The 19,441-nt window shown below is 44.9% G+C and overlaps 1 protein-coding gene across 3 annotated transcripts in view; it reads left to right on the plus strand.

Annotated features, from left to right (window-relative positions):
- The window catches only part of MYO5A (myosin VA), an 847,747-nt gene that overhangs the window by 349,209 nt on the left and 479,097 nt on the right, over positions 1-19,441 (plus strand). For all 3 annotated transcript variants that reach the window (XM_085644171.1, XM_085644172.1, XM_085644173.1), the window contains exon 3: positions 14,063-14,234. In XM_085644171.1, coding sequence (XP_085500297.1) covers positions 14,063-14,234 — 172 coding nt within the window. The remainder of the gene's footprint in view (positions 1-14,062; positions 14,235-19,441) is intronic.

Genomic DNA, 19,441 nt, shown 5'->3' on the forward strand with positions numbered 1-19,441 from the left:
CATAATATATCAGGAAAGTTTCCAAAGACAATTTACAATATATATGAGTCAATATAGTGTATATTATATTCAATAAACCTACCAGTGTGTGTATCTAATGTTCTATTGGCTCTTTGCTGTTGACACTCCCAAACTTGCAGTGTCAGTTTGTCCATATGACCAAAAGGTTTATATACAACCCAAAAGGAGTATACATACCCAAGGGCATTTACCTTGAAAAGTGCCATATCCCCAGTATGTATGCCTAAAAGCGTCCTAATGACTGCTTTGGATGAACAATACCCCTCTCACGCCACTCTCACAGATACCTCCTATTTCATGACCTTAGTCAAGTGACCCAGACTTCAGGATGGTGCCCGTGTCCCCCTGACTGATCCCATGGACAGCACTGGTAATCTACTGACAGAGTCCTACATTGAATTCCAAACAAAAATCCTAAAAAATGAAAAAGACCCCAAAGAAAAAGTAGTGTAAACATAGAATGTTGGTAAGAGGAAACTTAATTACCACTACCTCACGATTTAAGGCTCTAGGTTCAATTCATAAACACATCTTGCCAGAATGTTTCTTGGCTACTATAACCCACACCAACCTTTCTGAGGTTTCAATGGGAATTATAACCCCTACTTCACACAACATGGTCAACTCTATTGTTATTGCCTTGTGCACCACCAAAGGCAGTCATCTTAATTTGCAACAGGTTTTGAAACCACCTTCGGGCGATTACAATAAATATTATTATATAAACAACCAAATCTCTTTTCAAAGTCTTTCAAGAAGATTTTCTCAAAATGAGCACAGCCTTTACTGACAACTTGACATTTCCTCGTGTCCTCCCATGTTTGCACCAGTGGCTCAGCATAAGGCCCAGGTAATTCCCTAGCTACTTTTGATGTGGCCATCCAATGCAATCACTTTTGGCAGACACATATTTTCCCTTCAATTTCCCGTTGAATTCCATGCACACCTCAAACTAACCCATCATCTTAATGGCTTGTCCGGCATACCATACATGTTTTATGTCCATTTACTTTATCATATATTTATTTTGAAACTTTTCAAATACAATAAAATGAAGCCTCATTCTCCTCTCAACCCTTACAGTTTTTACCTCAGAAGGATGACGAACATCCTTGTATACCAATTGCAGGACAATTCCATCACTCTTCTTTCTTCTGCTTGTCCTTGACCTTGTAGTTCTCACCGATACATCAACAAACAAAAATACCCTGTTTACTACAGCCATTTCAAATGTTTTCCAAGTACACTCTTATGCTTTTCATTGCTTGAACCCATCTGTGCAACCACACTCTGCAGACACTTTCACTGTATCAAGCTTTATTTCCACTTGTGTTCCACTGATTTGGCTACAGCAATTACCTTACTGAGTGGTGGCCTATGTTTGAGCTATAACTCCTTGCATATTTTTTTATATTTAACAATTGAGTATACTTGATCTGTAATCCGTTCATCAGTTTGAGATCCACATTTTCCAAGTGCTCTCTAGCTTCCTCAAAGCTAAGTATTCTTCCACACTTTTGTCATCCCCCTGGATCATCGCTCCAAAATAGTAGCTCTCCATGAGGATTGTAACTCTGGGTAAGAAATGTAAATAGTTTCTTCTGCGAAGGTCAATTTATTATGACCGTTTTCTTCTTCAGGTGGTAATTCATCTAGATTTTCAATAGCTCCTGCTCTTCCACCTCTAGCTTGTGTATAATAATGATGACTACTTTTTATCAGAACTTAAATTTGTTCCACTATCCCAAAATCATGAAAACATTTTCCCACTTACTCGACCTCAATAGTGGTTCACCCGGGTGCATAAGGAGACAAGTATTGACAAAGCCTATGTGACCTAATGGTTGTGCACTTCACCAAACAGGGTCTTATTCTGCTTAGTGGTCATGGTTGTAGTGGGTTAAAGCACCTGTACGTAACAACTGTGCAATCTACTAAAATCCTGCTAAAAGGAAATCTAATTCATGAATGAATGAATGCTTTAATGGATTGGTTAATATAGACAATTACATGGTTCCGTATCAGATTAAAAAAGACAGTATCAAAACAACTAGTGAAAATAAAATGTTCATTCTGTATAGATCATTTATAAGTGTACTTTTGAAACGAGGGTGAAGCGCTATACAGGCAAGCTCCAGATAGGTTAGGTTTAAGGATGAAACCAGGAGGGTAAAAAGAACGTGTTGCTTAGAGACTTTGGATGTTAATTGTCAAGCATTAATTCCCAACTCAACAGAATTTAGCGCCATACAATAGTTTACAACACAACCAAAGTAAATTTATTACATGCCTAGAGGCTCTCAGAAGTTAGGATATTCAGAAGTCACGTGGGAGTCCAACTCTAAAGGTGTATGGCTAGCTGAGAAGTAGGTGACGGTGCAGGGAAAATCAGACAAACGTGGAGTAGATCGCTACAAATTCGCCATACAACTGAGGGCAACACGAGGGCTCTGTTATCGTTAATCTGATAGCGACCAACCTCCCACTAACATCTAATTTATCAAGGAGGGCTAAAAAAAGACTAAAGAAACAATCAAAGAAACAACGCTTACTAAAACTAACCTCGATGACATGTAAGCTACTTAAAGCTTCAAACGTTATGTAAAGGTGGGATCTAACCCACCAAAATTCTTCCCTATATTTTATCAACTGACTAAGCCTACACCCCTGCTTCCAGCAACCGGTGACAAATTTGACAACACAGGGCAGCCCACTCCACACATAGGGAGGGCATGGTGAAATCCCCAGATCCTGACAGCCCCAAATGCTGCAACCTTATTTATGGATCACACTGGGGCTCAGCAGCTGGTCTGTGTGCTCCCCCCACAATACAGGGAGTACAAAAGATTAGACGGGCAGGGCCTCTAAGATCACATAGAGATGTCATGGACCAAGGCACACAGTCCGACTGGAAGTGGTCATACATACCATTAGATTATAACCATAGGGGTGTAACCAGGGTCCTCCAATGGGCAGGAACTCAGTTGAACCCTTGCGGCTAAGCAGTGAGCGAGCAACGACATCGGGATTTATCTATCTTTATCAAGCCCGTAAACAAATTAGAGGCACCACACTGGATTATATGCACTGGCAGTTTCCATCAGAGGCCTGAAATGTAACCAGGAAGTTATTGGCTTTTTACTGGTCAACTCTTACCTTAACACCGCAAAAAAAAACAACACGTTGATGGTTAGAGTACTGCTCGACGACCTTGAGTCTCTCCTTTTGGATCACCCTCATCACTAATCTATTAGTGTAGGAGACTTCAATATTCAAGGACTAGGGACACCACCTGACCGCATCACTCAGTCGAGAGTGGGGTGTAACAAACCGGATTTCCTGTCAACCTATAAACTGAGGTGGGCACTACTGGAGCCGGAAGCGAAAGAGAAGGAACGAGCATTCCCTCTGACTTCTAAAGGCCTATCAACTATCGATTATGTCTTTCTCTCCAAGCACCTAGCAGCAAAGGTTGCAAATTTTTAAACTGCAGAAACATCACAAAACAGAACATAACCCACTCAAGTGCACACTGAATCTAACATCCCACCCTTCTACTAAGAGCAATCCTGCGGTTATGGTGACAGGGAAAGAGAATGTGAACTTAGAAAGAAGAATTAAGTGGAGACCAGAATCTACAGCAACAGTCATCGCCTGGCTAGGCAAACAGGAGTCCTCATTAAATCCGTATCATCAAGAATTAGCCCTTGAGATGTAGGTGAATTGTGTGGAAGAACTCGGAACATTTCTGTTGGGAAGCGGGTCCCGGCCTAAGCCCCAACAGACTGGATGGTACAGGAGAACAGCGTCCGAGAATGATAACGCCATCATCTCCACAAGCTCAGCGTGCCTACAGACAAAAGCCTTCAATCATCACTGCGGTACAAAAGGGGGTGGTGATGGACGGAGCATCAGAATCAATCAAACGCTCACACCCAGTCTACAGATCTGGGTTTTATCCATCACCGTTCTTTAGCCCACCCTGCCACCCCAGTTCAGACATGGCCATATGCAAATCAGTCTGACCCTGTGCCTCATGGGAACAGTTCAGCCCGAACTGCCAAGCCATGCCTTCCCTGGACCGGAAACAAGCTTCCTAGGACCGGTTTCTGGCATTTCAGCCGTCTTTTCAGCTTGAATGTGCCCCCTGTTCTTTCGCCATTTATCGCTGGGCGTCCTGGAAGTTTCAAATTCTGGTGACTCAGGGGCTTTTCTCAAGAAGAAGCAGCAAGCATCAGGGGTGGATTCCGGATGGCATGCCTGAGCTATGAAAACCGGGCGGGGATGTTTTGTCTTTGCCAAATAATAAAACAGAGGAATGCAACACTGTTCATTAGTTAGCGGGAAATGTTCATGACTTCATTTTGAGTCAGGGGGAACTGTTTTTCCAGATATTCAAGAACGGCTGCATGCTCCATGGAGGGGCGGTATGGAAACTGTCAATTCTACTACAACTTAAATGACTTTATGTTTCCTTTTGTTTGATTCCTCATTTCGTATGCTCTTGCATCTTTGCTAATCTGGGTCCTCTGCAAACATTATAGAAAAAAACATTGGTAAATGCATTACGTTTTGCCTATGTGATTAATACTAAGCTGTCTTTGTTCTAGCTTGCTGACTAGTTGTACAATGTAAGTTACAGACAGTCTGTTAACCTTTTCGATGCTTGTGACGGAGCGGTTCCGTCATGCGCGTCGGTCGCACTGTGCGCGTGACGGAACCGCTCAGTCACGGCCCCGCCCGCGCAAGAACCCTTCAGCACAGCGTGGTAATGCGCGCCGCGCTGAAGGGGTTAAAGTGTTATGACTTGTTTATGTACAAAACTGCAATAAATTGTGCTGTTACTAGCAGGTATAGTTTAGGTAAGTAATTGCAACATTTTGAACAAGCATTGGCATAGCCAATAGGTCTCGCCTTTGGGACCTTATAATTGTTTAGCCATGCAACAGTTGATGTTGTTGCACCAAGGATATTGTGCTGCATAACTAAATACTTATAAGGTCCCAAAAGCGAGACCTATTGGCTATGCCAATGCTTGTTTTGTTTTTGTTGTAAGAACTGGAGCCATGTGTAGGAATTAAAGTCACACGACAAACACAGCTTGGAATTATTAGCAATGATCAAAATAGTTGTTCCTCACTCTAAACTTATCTGAGGGCTGTCTAGATGACAGCATCAGTATCTCTATACATACTATGTATGTAGGACAATTGTTTGTGGTATCGATACACGTACACAGCGGGCCTGATGCATAAAGGTAAACTTAACACTTTTATATAAATGTAATATGCATTTCCTATTTACAAACTGCGGGTTAATAGTAAGTTTACCACTTAGCATGTATTGTGAATGAAATTTTCTTTGTGTACCTAATTTATCAAATTGAAGGTCACTTCGTACCTAATGTTTCAAATTGAAGGTCACTTCCGCAAGACGTTCTGATATGGGACTACTAGAATACACTAGTGTATGAGTCGGCTTAAAAAAGATTTCATTTTGTGTTGAATATATTCAGACTGCGTTATTGCTGGAGAAGCTGCAGGAGTTTTCTTTTCCTTAGAAATTAGTGTTATGTTTTTGTTGCGATGAAAAGAATTCGGATTTGTTAAAAATATATCATCACTAGTCAAGCCATGCTGCATTTGTAGTCTTTGCTTATTACCTATTGATAAAATGTGTATAAACCTCTTGATTTTGGGGATGGGCCAGAGACTTTTCCTGATCTACTCAGTGACGGCTGGCAAAATGTGAAAGTGGTGAGGCGTAAAAGTTGGGGATGAATGTTGTGCTGCCAACTATCAACTATGTGCTCCTGGATACCGAGTGTATGTACTGTACCATGACAAGATGAATGTGGCCCATTTTAACATGTTACTTGGTAAAAAGTCTACTAATGTTTTGACATTCGCACATTTGGTACAAGAGTGTAAAGGTGAAATTTCATGATGTTACCAGAGTACTGTTTTCCTACTTTGAGAAGCAGAGGCGCAAATAGAGCCAAATTTCGGGAAAGGCTCCGAAACATTTCGGGGGAGGGGCTACGAAAAATTTCGGGGGGGGGGCTGACTCTTCCACTAAACAAAAATGGTCTTTTAACCCCTTCGCCGCGGCACGAATTTTGCCGCGGCGCTGGGGGGGTTTGGGGCAGCGCGGCGCCGCCATGCTCGTGACGGAACCACTCCGTCATGAGCCACGGGCGCGCTGTGCTCATGACGGAGTGGTTCCGTCACAACTCCGCCCACTCGCGCTAATCGCCCGCACAGGCGGGGAATCAGCGCCGCGTGGGCAGAGTGGCCGCCAACGGCCGCAGCATGACGGAACCACTCCGTCATGAGCACACGGCGCCCGTGACTCATGACGGAGTGGTTCCGTCATGAGCAGGGAAGGGGTTAAAGACCTGTGAAGTACTCGGGTGCGGCTGTGTATGTACCCGGGAAGCTGTCTCATCCCGGGCTGCCACACATGACGGGAAGGCTGAAGTCCTTTGTGCCCAATGGGCGTTGCGCGCCTGTTGAGAAGTCCCCACTTACCGCCTCACAGATTTATTGTTACAATCGTTTTACAGAAGAAAAAGTGAGCCCATAATCACGAGGCTTTTTAAAATTCATTTTTATCCCTCTGCATGACTGAACACCTCGACTGGTTCTTGAAAAGAAGGACTCGGCGATTAAAGAACTTGATAAAAAGTACAGATGACCAGTACTCCATCATGCAGTTGGGTTGAGTCCTCCCCAGAACTTTTAATCAGTCTTTCTCTCCCCTTCCCCTCTTCAGCACAAGAACTTTACCCGAAGCAGGGGGCATAGACACGTTTATAACTTAATTTTAAAGACCTCTGGTTGAGGTATTTTATTACAAGATTTTGGACCTTCGAATTAATTAGTTTACTATTTTAAAAAAAATATGCTTTGCTGCAATTTTAAAGTTTACTGCGTTACATTGTATATCCCATGGTGGTATGTTCCACCCTTTTAAGATTTTAAGAAATCAAATAAAAGTATATATCTCTCACCTCGACTGGTTCAGTATATTATTGATAACTTCGAGCATGGCATGAGCCTTGTACACAGACCTGCAGATTAAAATTGCAAGTCCTAGGTCAGTATAATGCCCTGAGTGCTTTTATTATTTGTTTGTTATTCAGACTGCTGTAGCGTTCCTGCATCACTAAGTATTAGGGCCCCTTACATGTAATTCATATTCATAACACCATTAAATATATAGCACAAAATGTAACTGCGTGAATGAGTCTAGAATAGAGCGTAGGTTGCTGTTGGCTTGAGAGGAGCCTCACGGTGTCAGAAGCAACATTTTGTGCATTCGTTGAATGTTTGGGGGAATGCTTAGTTCAGAAAAGCAAAAGGATGTGTTTTTACGTGTGTTTCATTCTTAAATTGGTGTTAAGACAGTTTTTTCAGCGTGTCATTGGTATCCGTAAATTTAGCTCCGATATGTTAAAAAATCTGTTATATTTTGCCCATTTAGGTGCTCATTAGTTTCACGCATGGACATGATATGAACGTTTTCATAATGGGTGTATTATTTCTAATGCCGAATCCGAGTCAGTGGCTTGGTTTTTGATAAAGAGAGGCTTTCTTGCTGGTCTTGTAACATTCAACTTGTTGAGCCCAAAATTGACTTAGACTTTGTTTTCAGTGTAAATAAAAAAAAAGTCTTACTGGTGTCTTCAGATAACCATTTTCTGTGAAGAATCCAATCCTATGTGCTGGATTCCCTCGGAAGTCAGTTTTAGTGAAAGAGAAATAAAGGCACAGAAAAACAGTCCTCAACTCATTTTTACCTCATCAGTTTTATTTTTACACCGTGGCCTGGCATCTCTAACACTGAGTGTTGCCTTTCCCTTTTGGCCTGCGAGGCCAGTAACTTCCAAACTTGGAAGGAATGAGTCTCATCTCCAACGCCATGCACAATGTTGTTAGACGGTCTGCACAATAAAAGGGAAGAGACAGAAATGGCCAATCACTGCATGGCTTCATAAGAAAGCCATACAGTGATTGGCTATGTTACGACCGCTGGAGCAGAGGTCTAATGGTGTGTCCTCCTGACCCAATCCAGACACTGCTCTCCTGCTGTTATGTTACCAAAACGGCTTGAGAGTAGTGCCAGGATTGGCCAGGGCAGGCAAACCTATTGCTTAGTAAGAGTTCGGAAGGCTGCAGCTATAATGCCCCCGGCTCACTAATTGAGCAGGTAGGGAGACGCATTTAAGGTGCATGCCGGGCTGGTCACTAAAATGCAGCTGTCCAACTCAACATGCACACTTCAAAGAGTAAGAGTTGAACCTGAATGTTTAGTGTGCTGGCAATCATGTGTAAGCCCCACCCGCATGCCCTGCCCTCCTCACTCATGATGCAGGAACCCACCCCGCAGCAGAAAACAAGCATTTACAATGCAATGGTCTCGGCATTGTCAAAGTTAGAGCTATTGGTATTGCTCATGACATTGGCCTACTGCTCTCTCCTCTTAAATGTCAGTGCTTGGAGATATGTTCCCAAAGTGGCAGCTTTGATTAAGGGCAGAAGTGGTAACACAAAGGCGGGAGGGATGGAGAGAGGGAGGCAGGGAGGGATGGAGTGAGGGAGGGACGGAGAGAGTGAGGGACGCAGAGAGGGAGGGAGGGAGAGCGGGATGGACAGAGAGGGAAAGAGAGCGGAAAGGCGGGAGGGAGGAAGGGACAGAGAGGGAGGAAGAGAGAAAGGGAGGGAGGGACAGAGAGAGGAAGGGGAGGAATGAGGAAGGGAGGAGAGAGGGAAGGAGGGAGAGAGGAAAGGAAGGAGAGAGGGATGAAGAGAAGGAGGGACGGAGAAAGGCAGGGAGGGAGAGAGGGAGGGGCGGAAAGAGGGAGGGATGGAGAGAGGGAGGGATGGGGGAGGGAGGAAGAAAGGGAGGGAGGTGGAGAGAGAGGGAGGAACGGAGTGAGGAAGGGAAGGAAAGCAGAAGGGAGCGTGAGAGGGAAGGAGGGAGGGAGCGAGAGACGAAGGGAGGGAGTGAGGAAAGGAGGTAGAGAGTGAGGGAGGGAAAGAAGAAGGGGCATAGAGAGGGAAGGAGGAATAGAGGAAGGAAGAGAGGGAGAGAGGAAGAGAGGTAGAGAGGAAGAGAGGGACGGAGGGAAGGAGGGAGGGATGGGGAGAGGGAGGGAAGGAGGGAGGGAGGGACGGAGAAAGGGAGGGACGGAGAAAGGGATGAGGGAGGAACAGAGAGAGTGAGGAACAGAGAGAGGGAGGGACGGAGAGAGGAAGGGAGGGAGAGAGGAAGGGAGGGAGGGAGAGCGTAAGGGACGGAGAGAGAAAGGGAGGGAGAGAGGTACTGAGGGAGAGGGAGGGAGGAACAGTGAGGGGGAAGAAAAGAGGGAAGGAGAGAGGGAGGCACTGAGGCAGGGAGGAAAGGAGGTAGAGAGGGAGGGAGAGATGGAGGAAGGGAGGGAGGGACAGAGAAAAGGAGGGAGAGAGGGAGGGACAGAGAGAGGGAGGGACAGAGAGAGGGAGGGACCGAGAGAGGGAGGGATGGAGAGAGGAAGGGACGGAGAGAGGAAGGGAGAGAGGGAGGGAGAGAGGAAGAGAGGGAGAGCGGGATGGACAGAGAGGCAGGGAGGGAAAGAGAGAGGAAAGGCGGGAGGGAGGAAGGGACAGAGAGGGAGGAAGAGAGAAAGGGAGGGAGGAACAGAGGGAGGAACAGAGAGAGGAAGGGAAGGAAAGAGGAAGGGAGGAGAGGGGGAAGGAGGGAGAGAGGAAAGGAAGGAGAGAGGGATGAAGAGAAGGCAGGGACGGAGAAAGGCAGGGACGGAGAAAGGCAGGGAGGGAGAGAGGGAGGGATGGAGAGAGGGAGGGATGGAGAGAGGGAGGGACGGGGGAGGGAGGGAGGAAGGGAGGGAGGGAGCGAGAGACAGAGGAAGGGAGGGCGTGAGGAAAGGAGGTAGAGAGTGAGGGAGGGAAAAAAGAAGGTGCACAGAGAGGGAAGGAGGGATAGAGGAAGGAAGAGAGGGAGAGAGGAAGAGAGGGAGAGAGGAAGATAGGGAGAGAGGAGGGGAGGGAGAGAGAGAGGAAAGGAGGGAGAGAGAGAAGGACGGTGAGAGGGAGGGACAATGGGAGGCAGGGAGGGAGAGAGGGAGGAATGGAGAGAGGAAAGGAGGGAGCGAGGGAGGGAGAGAGGAAAGGACGGTGAGAGGGAGGAAGAGAGGAAGGAAGGAAAGAGGAAGGGTGAGAGAGAAGGAGAGAGAGACAGGGATGGAGGGAGGGAGGAAAGGTGGTAAGGAGGGGGGAGAAAGGAAGGGACAGAGAGAGGGAAGGAGGGAGAGAGTAAAGGAGAGAGGGAGAGAGGAAGAGGAAGAGAGGATGAGAGGAAGTGAGGGAGAGAGGATGAGAGGGAGGGAGAGAGGAAGGGACAGAGCGAGAGTAAGAAAAAGAAAGAAGGAGAAATAGCAATGAAGTGAGAGGGGAGGTAAAGAGAGAACGAAAAAAAGAGAACAAGAGCTAAAGAGAGAGGAGAGAAAGCAGAAGGGAAAGGGAGCAGAGGAAGAGAGAGCCACACATCTAGAGCTGGAGCGAGACAATGTGAAAGAGAGAAAGAGTGACCGAAAGAGAGGGAGCACGAAAGCAAGCGGGAAACAGGAGAGTAAGAGAGATGAACAGCTAGAGAGGGAGGGAAGCGATTGAGAGAGAGGGGCGTAAACTCTGTGTACCTTGTGAGTGAGAGGGGCAAGTAGACGTCACCGGTAGCAGAGCTGACGCTGTCCTCCTAGGTCGGTACGCACTCACACAGGTCAGTGTAAGAGGCACAGCCTTGCAAGCGCTATGTTACGCAGTCTAACTAAATACGAAACAAAGCGCTATGTTACACAGTCTAAATACAAAACAAAGCGCTATGCTACACAGTCGAACTAAACACAAAACAAAGCGCTCTGTTAATACAAAACAAAGCGCTATGCTACACAGTCTAACTAAATTCAAAACAAATTGTTTAAGCAAAACGAATCTGACATTAAAATAAACCGTCAAAAAGAAAAACGAATGATAATAGAAAAACGAATGATGAGAAAAGGTCCGATCCGAATTGCAGTTTAAGCTGGACCCCCCATGAAGCACCGACCTTTCACAGTCGCACTGACTGGGTGTCGTGTTAGCATCCAAAGAAAATTATGAGTTGAGCCATCAAATGCACAGGAGGGTGGGGCAGGGGGTCATGTCTGGTGATGGTATGTGGGTGCCGCATAATTCACGGGGTCAAAAACTAATGCTGCTCCCTGGCTCACCACTGACGCCCACTGACCCAGCTGTGGAATTTAAAGAATCTTTAATTTTAGAAAGAAAGAGATCTCCGATGGAACGAGAAATAAACTTTTGATTTTTTTTGTGAAGAAAAATAATTAAACGAACACTTTATCAATACCACTACAGAGAGGCAAGTTATCAGAAGGGGGCGGAGGGGGCCATTGATGTTAAATCGACAATGGCAGCGCCTACTGTACCACCGGATCTTCACTGAGAGTCATAAACGTTAGATAGATGCCGGATGAAAGCGTGGCAGTGGTAAAAGGGCACCTGGGTGCAGCGCACAGCGCCGGTTCAAACAACCCTTCTGTTTCGTGCTCACCTCGACACCCCCAGACCCAGGCGTCGACTTTAAAGACGCGTTTCAAGTTCTGCGCTTCCAGCGCGAGAAGAAAGCGGTCTCCGGCGGCATCAGAACTGGGCACTTTTTTTGTTTTGAAGAAAAACATAAAAAAAACTCATCAATGGCATGGAGGCATAATTGGCAAAACAAGAGAAGGCAGGCTATCAGAAGGGGCTGGCGGAGTCCCTTCCACGTCCAACTGACAGTGGGGTGCGTTTACTCACCTTCAAACGGCCTCACATCCATCCCGGAGCCCTTCGCGCCTTGTTCCCTAACAAGGCCGCCATCAAAAGGAACAAGGAGAAATGGACTTCATGCAGATTTATGGGCAGGAGCAGTATTTGCAAACAAATCTATAAAACGCTAATCTTAAACATACACCGCTAGGGGGCATTCCATTTCTGAAGGTGTAAGCACAAATGGCATGTTCTACAACAAAAGGGGAAAAATCAAATGCGTCCGGACGCCGGGACACCACCGCCTTTCTCCGAGGCCAAGCAGAAATGCCTCGGAGAAACGCAGCCTCGGTTTCGGATTCGGGGGCGTGTTTCTTTTTCTCTCCTCTTGCCATTGGCTGGAGGAGAGAAAAACACGCCCTGCGAAAAGCAACGAAAAAACACGCCCCCCGATCCGAAAAGGACGGGGCTTCAACGGAGTGACTGGTCCTCTTCTCCAGTGGCTGGCCAGCATTTAAGAGGCCAGCCAATGGAGAACAGGAGAGAAGAGGGGCGGGTGCAAGCCCCTCTTCTCAAAGACATTAAATCTCCGGACTTCCGGTCTACCGACCGGATGGTCCCGAGACCTAAAAAGGACAGCCGTGGCCGGGAAAAAAGTATGTTAGATTTGTTTTAGGTTTTATACTTGCGCTCGGGGGGCAATATAAGTAGGGGAGCAACGCCCTGGTGCCCAAATAGAGGAGCCGCCCCTGGATCTACTAGAAAACATGCAGTTTGTTCAAAGCCTTTCCTTTAACCCTAGAGATGCAGACTTTAATGATGTTTTACTGTTTATTGGGTCTTAGAATAATTCTGATTTCTGACTATGTACTCTGTATCTCAGCCTTCATGGTGTACATATTTTGAAATCCTCTTTAATGCCTATTTTGAGATTTTATAATAAAACCCTTTACCTTTTCATTGATCTAGAACTCAGTTATTGAGTAGTCCCAGTCACTATTTAAATTACTCTGCTAATTTGTTGGGCCTGATGTCAAGGAGGGTGGTTAGTGTATAGCGCATGATCAGGGATGCCAGAGCAGAACCGCCTGAGGTAAATTTTAGGGTGATATGTTTTTTGGGCACAGCGTGCCGTCCGACCTTGTGGAGCGCTGTTCGGCTAGCCTTGCCCCACTGATGGAATCTGAGCTCCAAAAATTTGACCAAGTCTGAAGGTAGAAATCTTCTCCTGGCAAAGGCACTAAAAGTATTCGACCTGCGAGGGACCTTACATGGACATGAATTTTGAATTTCTCCTGTTTAGAACTTTGGAGCCAAAAGTCAACGGCTTCACCCGACGACTATCTACACTTGTGTAGCTCATCTCGGCTATAACTTGCTGCCTTCCCCTGCTGAGACTTTTTGGCTTCCATTTCAGTGACTTAAGAAGGAAGGTAGACCTTCTGAACAGGATGAGCCTGGTTTCTGTATCCAACCCTCGCTCCATAGCGGTCTGCCTTAAATTGGGCCTAAGTCTCCGTCAAGTGCAACCGGATGACCGTGTTTGGTGTTTAACACTTTTAGGTGCTATTTTTTCATGTAAACTTTAAAAAGTCATGTCTGCGCTTCCCCTTATTGGATTTTTGTTGTTTTGGTGTCATTTTGTTAATTAAATTGTTTTCTATATTTATAAATTGGAGTGGGATTTTATTGTGTTATGTTTTTGACCTTGGCACTTCTAAATACTTTATATATTTTCTCAAGTTAAGCCTTTCTGCGCTGTGCCATAGCTGTCAGGGGTTGACCTCATGTTTAAATTACTGAAGCTTTACTGAACCTAACAAGAATACTGACAATTATTTCTGGTGATGGACTTCCATTCACCTACCTAAGAATCTACTTTCTCGCGATTCTTTTACAAGCCGGCAAGCAGCCACAGTAAAGCAGCCTGCGGTGAATGTTATGCAAGTGTAAGGCATAGAAATACAGGCTATGAGAGCATTATTCAGAAGTTCTGCTCTCCCTGTTCCTGTCAGCAAGCTGATAAAGTTGTGATCTGGCTGGGGTTGTAATTATGAGCACAATTACCAATTGTGGGTAAAGAGGGCAAAGAAAAATTGCATTATGAATTTGAAACAAGTGTGGTAATAGTTTAAGCCAAAATACACAGTGGCGCTAAATTTTAAACTGGAAAATCAGCTCCGAGTTCTACCTGTGTCTCTTACTTACTTTAACTTAATGAATGTTTTTTTAAGGATTTGGACTATCGCATAGACCCCAAGACCAAGGAATTACCTCCTTTAAGGAACCCGGACATTCTCGTTGGTGAAAATGACCTTACAGCTCTCAGCTATCTCCATGAACCTGCTGTTCTTCACAATCTCAAAGTTCGGTTCATCGAGTCCAAACTTATTTACACGTACTGTGGTAAGTCCTTGATAATTACAGTTGTTTTTGTTTATTAATTACAAAACACAAGCATGCTGGTTGAGGACTCGTGTTTAAAAGAGCATGGCCATTTCACTGGAGCTAGAGGGTTAGTAAATGTAACGTTACATGCTTTGTGCCCATTGTGACGTTACGTGACCTTTGACCCTACCCACGAAGGGCTAAGTCCTCTTGGCTACACATTGTTTTTATTTAAAAACACTTCACTACAATTTGTTTACAAACAGTGATTGATAAACTGCACAAACCATAATAGCATAAAGATACATTTGACCAGATCTGTATTTTAATTGGATTAACTACAGTGTTGTGTTCACCTCTTGTTGTCCTCGAGACTCGCCTCGCGCTGCCCTCCACCGCGCGCCCTCGCCCAAGGTACCATGACGTTTCTCCGTTCTATACTGGAACCTTGGGCGAGGGTGGCAGTTGGAGGGACAGTTGAGGATTTTACCTGAGGCTTTCAGACGCCTTTTGGTGCCAGGGATTACCTGTAATAAATTACTTCTGAACCTACCTGCTCCGGGTGCTTTCATCTTTACAAATTGGTGACGAGGATGGGATTCAGTACATATGGGGATTTAACATTACCCTGAGAAGTGACCACAAACCCCTGGCCAAAGTCCTTACCACTAAAGGTCTACATAGTGCCTCTTCCCGTCTTGCACGAATTTCAGTGAGAATGTTAGATTATAATTACAATGTACAATATGTTCCTGGGTCCAAGAATGTTGTAGCTGACTGCTTAAGTCGTTTACCCTTGCCTGTCACCAATGATTCCGTTGGAGACATTGAGACCTTCTGTGTTGCTAACATTCTGGACAAAATTTCTTGTATCCCACAGCATGATTGGTTATCAGCACAAGATAAAGACACTACTTTGTGCCAGGTTGGAAAGTATGTTGTTGAGGGCTGGCCCATCAAAAGAGACGTACCCCACAATTGATGTACTTTCTGGGAATTGAGGCACGAATTATCGTTAGAAGGTGGCCTTATCCTCAGAAATGGTAAAGCCATACCCCCACTTCTCTCCGATCCAAATTTCTTGATATCAGCCATGAGGGACATCTTGGTATCGGGACAATTAAAAGCAGAGTTAAGAACTCATACTGGTGGCCGGGTTTGGACCTAGAAATAGAGAGGAGGGTGAGGATCAGTCTTACTTGTGAAAACTCTGATAAATCACAGCGCACTTTGAGACCACCTCTTCAACCACTATCTAGTCCATTCATGCCATGGACTAGATTGAGAATTTACATTTTTGGCCCCATTTGGGAAAATGGTGAGCAAGTTTATCTCATCGTCTTGGTGGACCATTTTTCAAAATGGCCAGAAGTGGAAATTGTACACACTGCTGATGCCAAAGCCATCATCAAATTCTTAAAGTGTATTCATGAGGGAAGGATTGCCCAAATGTATCGTAACCGACAACGGTCCACAGTTCGTTTCTGACAATTTTAAGTAGTTTGTCAATGACAATGGCATTTCTCACAAGACTACCTCCCTGTACCACCCAGCTGGTAATGGTGCAGTGGAAAGGTTCAATCGTGTTGTGAAAGGAATTGTGCAATTGGCCAATCGTAACAATCTCTCTTGGAGGAAGGAATTGACTCGCAACTTGTGGGCTTTCCGTGTAACACCCTGTGAGTCAACTGGCTCTAGTCCTTTTGTGTTAAGAGGCAGAACACCTCTCACCAAGGACTGTGTTGGATGGTCATTTCCAAAGAAAGTTGACTGGTCTATGGAAACTGTTAACGACAAAATTTCACACGCTCCGCAAAGGAGTAAAGACCATTAAAACTCCAAACACGCATGCAAACATGTCAACATTCATGTAGGTCAGTGGGTTAGAGTAAAGAGTAGTGGCTTTATCAAAAAAGGATTTAGCCGTTACTCGCAACCCCTTATGGTCAAGGAAATCTTTTGTAATTCTGCACTCTTGAGCGATGGAAAGGTGTGGCATTTGTCGTCTCTGTCATTGTGCCGGGGACATGGTACCTTGCCTCCACAGCACTCTGATCCAGGGAGGAGGAGTATCTACACCTCTTATAGATATGATTGGAGTCTTGACGATGACATCCACCAGGGATATTCCCCTGTAGGAAATGAAGTTCCTCCCTTAAGCGATCCTGAGGAGGGCACCAGTGGTGGCCCTAACTTGGGGGAGAATTTCACCAGTCTCAGTGACCCTGGTGCCATTTTCAAAGATGACCCCACTACTGATAGTTCCGCTGGGGATACCATTGTTCGCACGTCACATGACTCTACCACTTGTAGTGCTGACGATACTCCCCAACGCACTTCACATGACTCCACCACTTGTAGTACTGACGATACTCCCCAAGTTGGAATTTCAGACATGTCTCATGATGGTTCCCTCCCTCATAAGCTCAATGTTGGTGCTTCCATTGTCAAGGAACCTACCATTAGTAGGCATGGGAGAGAAATAATTCCTCCTAAAAAGTTACAAGATTTTGTATGTGATTAATTATATTTTGTTTTGTTTTTCCTTGCACTCATGGCATTCCTGTACCCATATTGTCATTACAGTTGCTTACTCTGCCTTGTTTTTCTTCCCCTCTTGCATTTAAATATTTTCTGTAAACGAGGAGGTGTGCTGTGTTCACCTCTTGTTGTCCTCGAGACTCGCCTCGCGCTGCTCTCTGCCGCCCGCCCTCGCCCAAGGTACCATGACGTTTCTCCGTTCTATACTGGAACCTTGGGCGAGGGTGGCAGTTGGAGGGACAGTTGAGGATTTTACCTGAGACTGTCAGACGCCTTTTGGTGTCAGGGCTTACCCGTAATACATTACTTCTGAACCTACCTGCTCCAGGTGCTTTCATCTTTACATACAGGGGTTACAATCCACATGGTTTGGGAGAAACTACATAATAATATCCCTGACTGCCTTCAAACAAAGGATACAACAATAACACAAGAAGTACAGTCAACCAGTCATGACAACTGCTAATATGTATTAGAGAATGAATTGAAAAGAAAGGAAAACATCCAATGGCACACCAGAATAATTAGCATTTTTTTTTCTAATGAGTAGAATGTTATATGTAGGTTATTCTAAAAACGTGTTTACTTTATTTCTACCTCGAGCCCAGAAGTGATAAACCCTTCCATCCAGGTGGACATCCTGTATGGAGGGAGTGGCATGCTGGTGTTGGCATGTACTGGGGCACACTGCTTCTCCTTTTTGTATGACCTTTACTGAAGTAAACCTTATGCAGAATACAAAAGAAAGACCTTGCATTTCTTTGTGTTGGAAACTGTGCCACCGCACACTTTCTAACATACTTGCTTCATTTACACGTGTAAATCCTCCCAGTGACCCGATATCAGGGCTCTTATAAACAAATGTTCACCTTGCAAGGAAGAACAGATAAACTGTACTGTAGTACATCCAAGATGATGGTGCATTTGTTGGTACTCAGGACTCAGTGTGCTTCTGGTGGGTAATGAAAGACCCAGTTGTTTGGCTAGGAGTGTGCTGCTGAATTTCTTTCACCAGTGACATCCGGTTTAAATGATAATCCCTTGATAGGCCTGACCACCGGAATCCAATCCTCCTTTATGAAATAATTGATGACACACTGCGGTTGGACCTGGATAAGGACCTCGGTTTTACTGGCATTCCAGAAGAGCCATTCAGTTCTTAATTTGTAATAAAATGTGTGCCAGGGCTCTATCAGGAGGCCACTGCAGCTTTAACCACTCGTTGCCGAGCCAGCGCTGCCAACAACGTACCTATGCAACTACCAACCATAAAACAGCTACAAATATGATTATTTAGTCGATTCCAGGCCCACAAAGCTACAAGAATGGCCTTGGTGTCCGGAATTAATCGTTGTTAATGTATATTGAATTAATAAACACCTGTGCCGCTCATCTCTATATTACGGGGACAGCGCCACCATGTGGCAGACCATCATAAGCGCCGGTGTTCACAATTCATGCAGATGCCGAGCACTGGAGCCAGTTGTCCTTGAAGGGTGAACATAGATGAGTCAATCTGAAATTGCAATGTGTTGCCTGACTCCCAGTGAAAGTGAGGATAGAACACTGAGAACTATGTGCTTATTTTTGTTCTTTGCTAATTTTTTATGCTGACCTCTCTCACAGGAATTACGTCATACATACATCAGCAGGTCACGGTGGTCCTTGAGTGATTATTCTTATTTTCTACTCCTTGTCGTGTTCATATTTCTGTGCAGTTGGGCAGCAGTAGGAAACATAAATACCAGCTCAGAGTATCAGCAACCTCATTCCATTATTGTTTTTTTAAAATTTTGTATTTAAAGTGCAACATGCCTACTATAGATAAAAGCCTTTTACTTTCTAGAATTTACAAACATAAATGCAGTGTTTTTTCAAACTAACATAGCAATCTTTGTATTTGCAGTAAGCAGGAAGTCTAAAGCAAAGAGCCTTCCTTTGTTGTGCTGCCACCCGCTCGGTAGATGAGTCGGTGGCTTTGATGGTTTTGTCATTTCTTGAGAAAATTTGAAAGGATTCTCCACTGCACTCCACTGTTTGCTCAAGACCGAAAGCGTTTTGTCTTTTTATATCTGAGTTCTAGAGTTATGTACAGCTCGCAGGTGAGACGATTAACTGCAGTCTTACGTAGGTTATGATTTCCTTGTACTGGGCTAGTTAATCGAGATCCTCTGGTTCTCTCTGGATGCATAACAAATTGTGCAAGGCAATCATTCTCTTGATGTATGAAAATTGCTGATGATATCTAAGAACTTTTCATGTAGGAGGGTTGTACAAGGTTAGTCTTAATGTCAATGAAGAGACATAAATCCTTGTTTTTTATCCGGTTTTATTGTTGTCATCTAATGACAGAGACCCCATCCACATCAAATTCCACCTCCCTTAGCAACCACCCACATTCCAAATTCCCAGCATCATCACCTGGATACCAACACACAAAATAACCTGCTTCGCTGTAAACAGGCGTTGTAGCACACCAGGGAGGCAATCGGCCTCTCTGGTGGGAACCCAATGATGAAGCATATCACCAACTATGTTGGTGAGTGAGGGTTCTTTTTTACAATTTTAAGTGACTTTCTGCTGCTGGTTCTTTATCAGTTAGTTACGCTCTTTTGTTGTTTACTTTCAATTTTACCAACACACAGCATCACAGGTTAGATGTAGCACACCGCATCACCTTCCTT

Source organism: Triturus cristatus, chromosome 3_1, assembly GCF_964204655.1.
Source record: "Triturus cristatus chromosome 3_1, aTriCri1.1, whole genome shotgun sequence".
Taxonomy (NCBI): domain Eukaryota; kingdom Metazoa; phylum Chordata; class Amphibia; order Caudata; family Salamandridae; genus Triturus; species Triturus cristatus.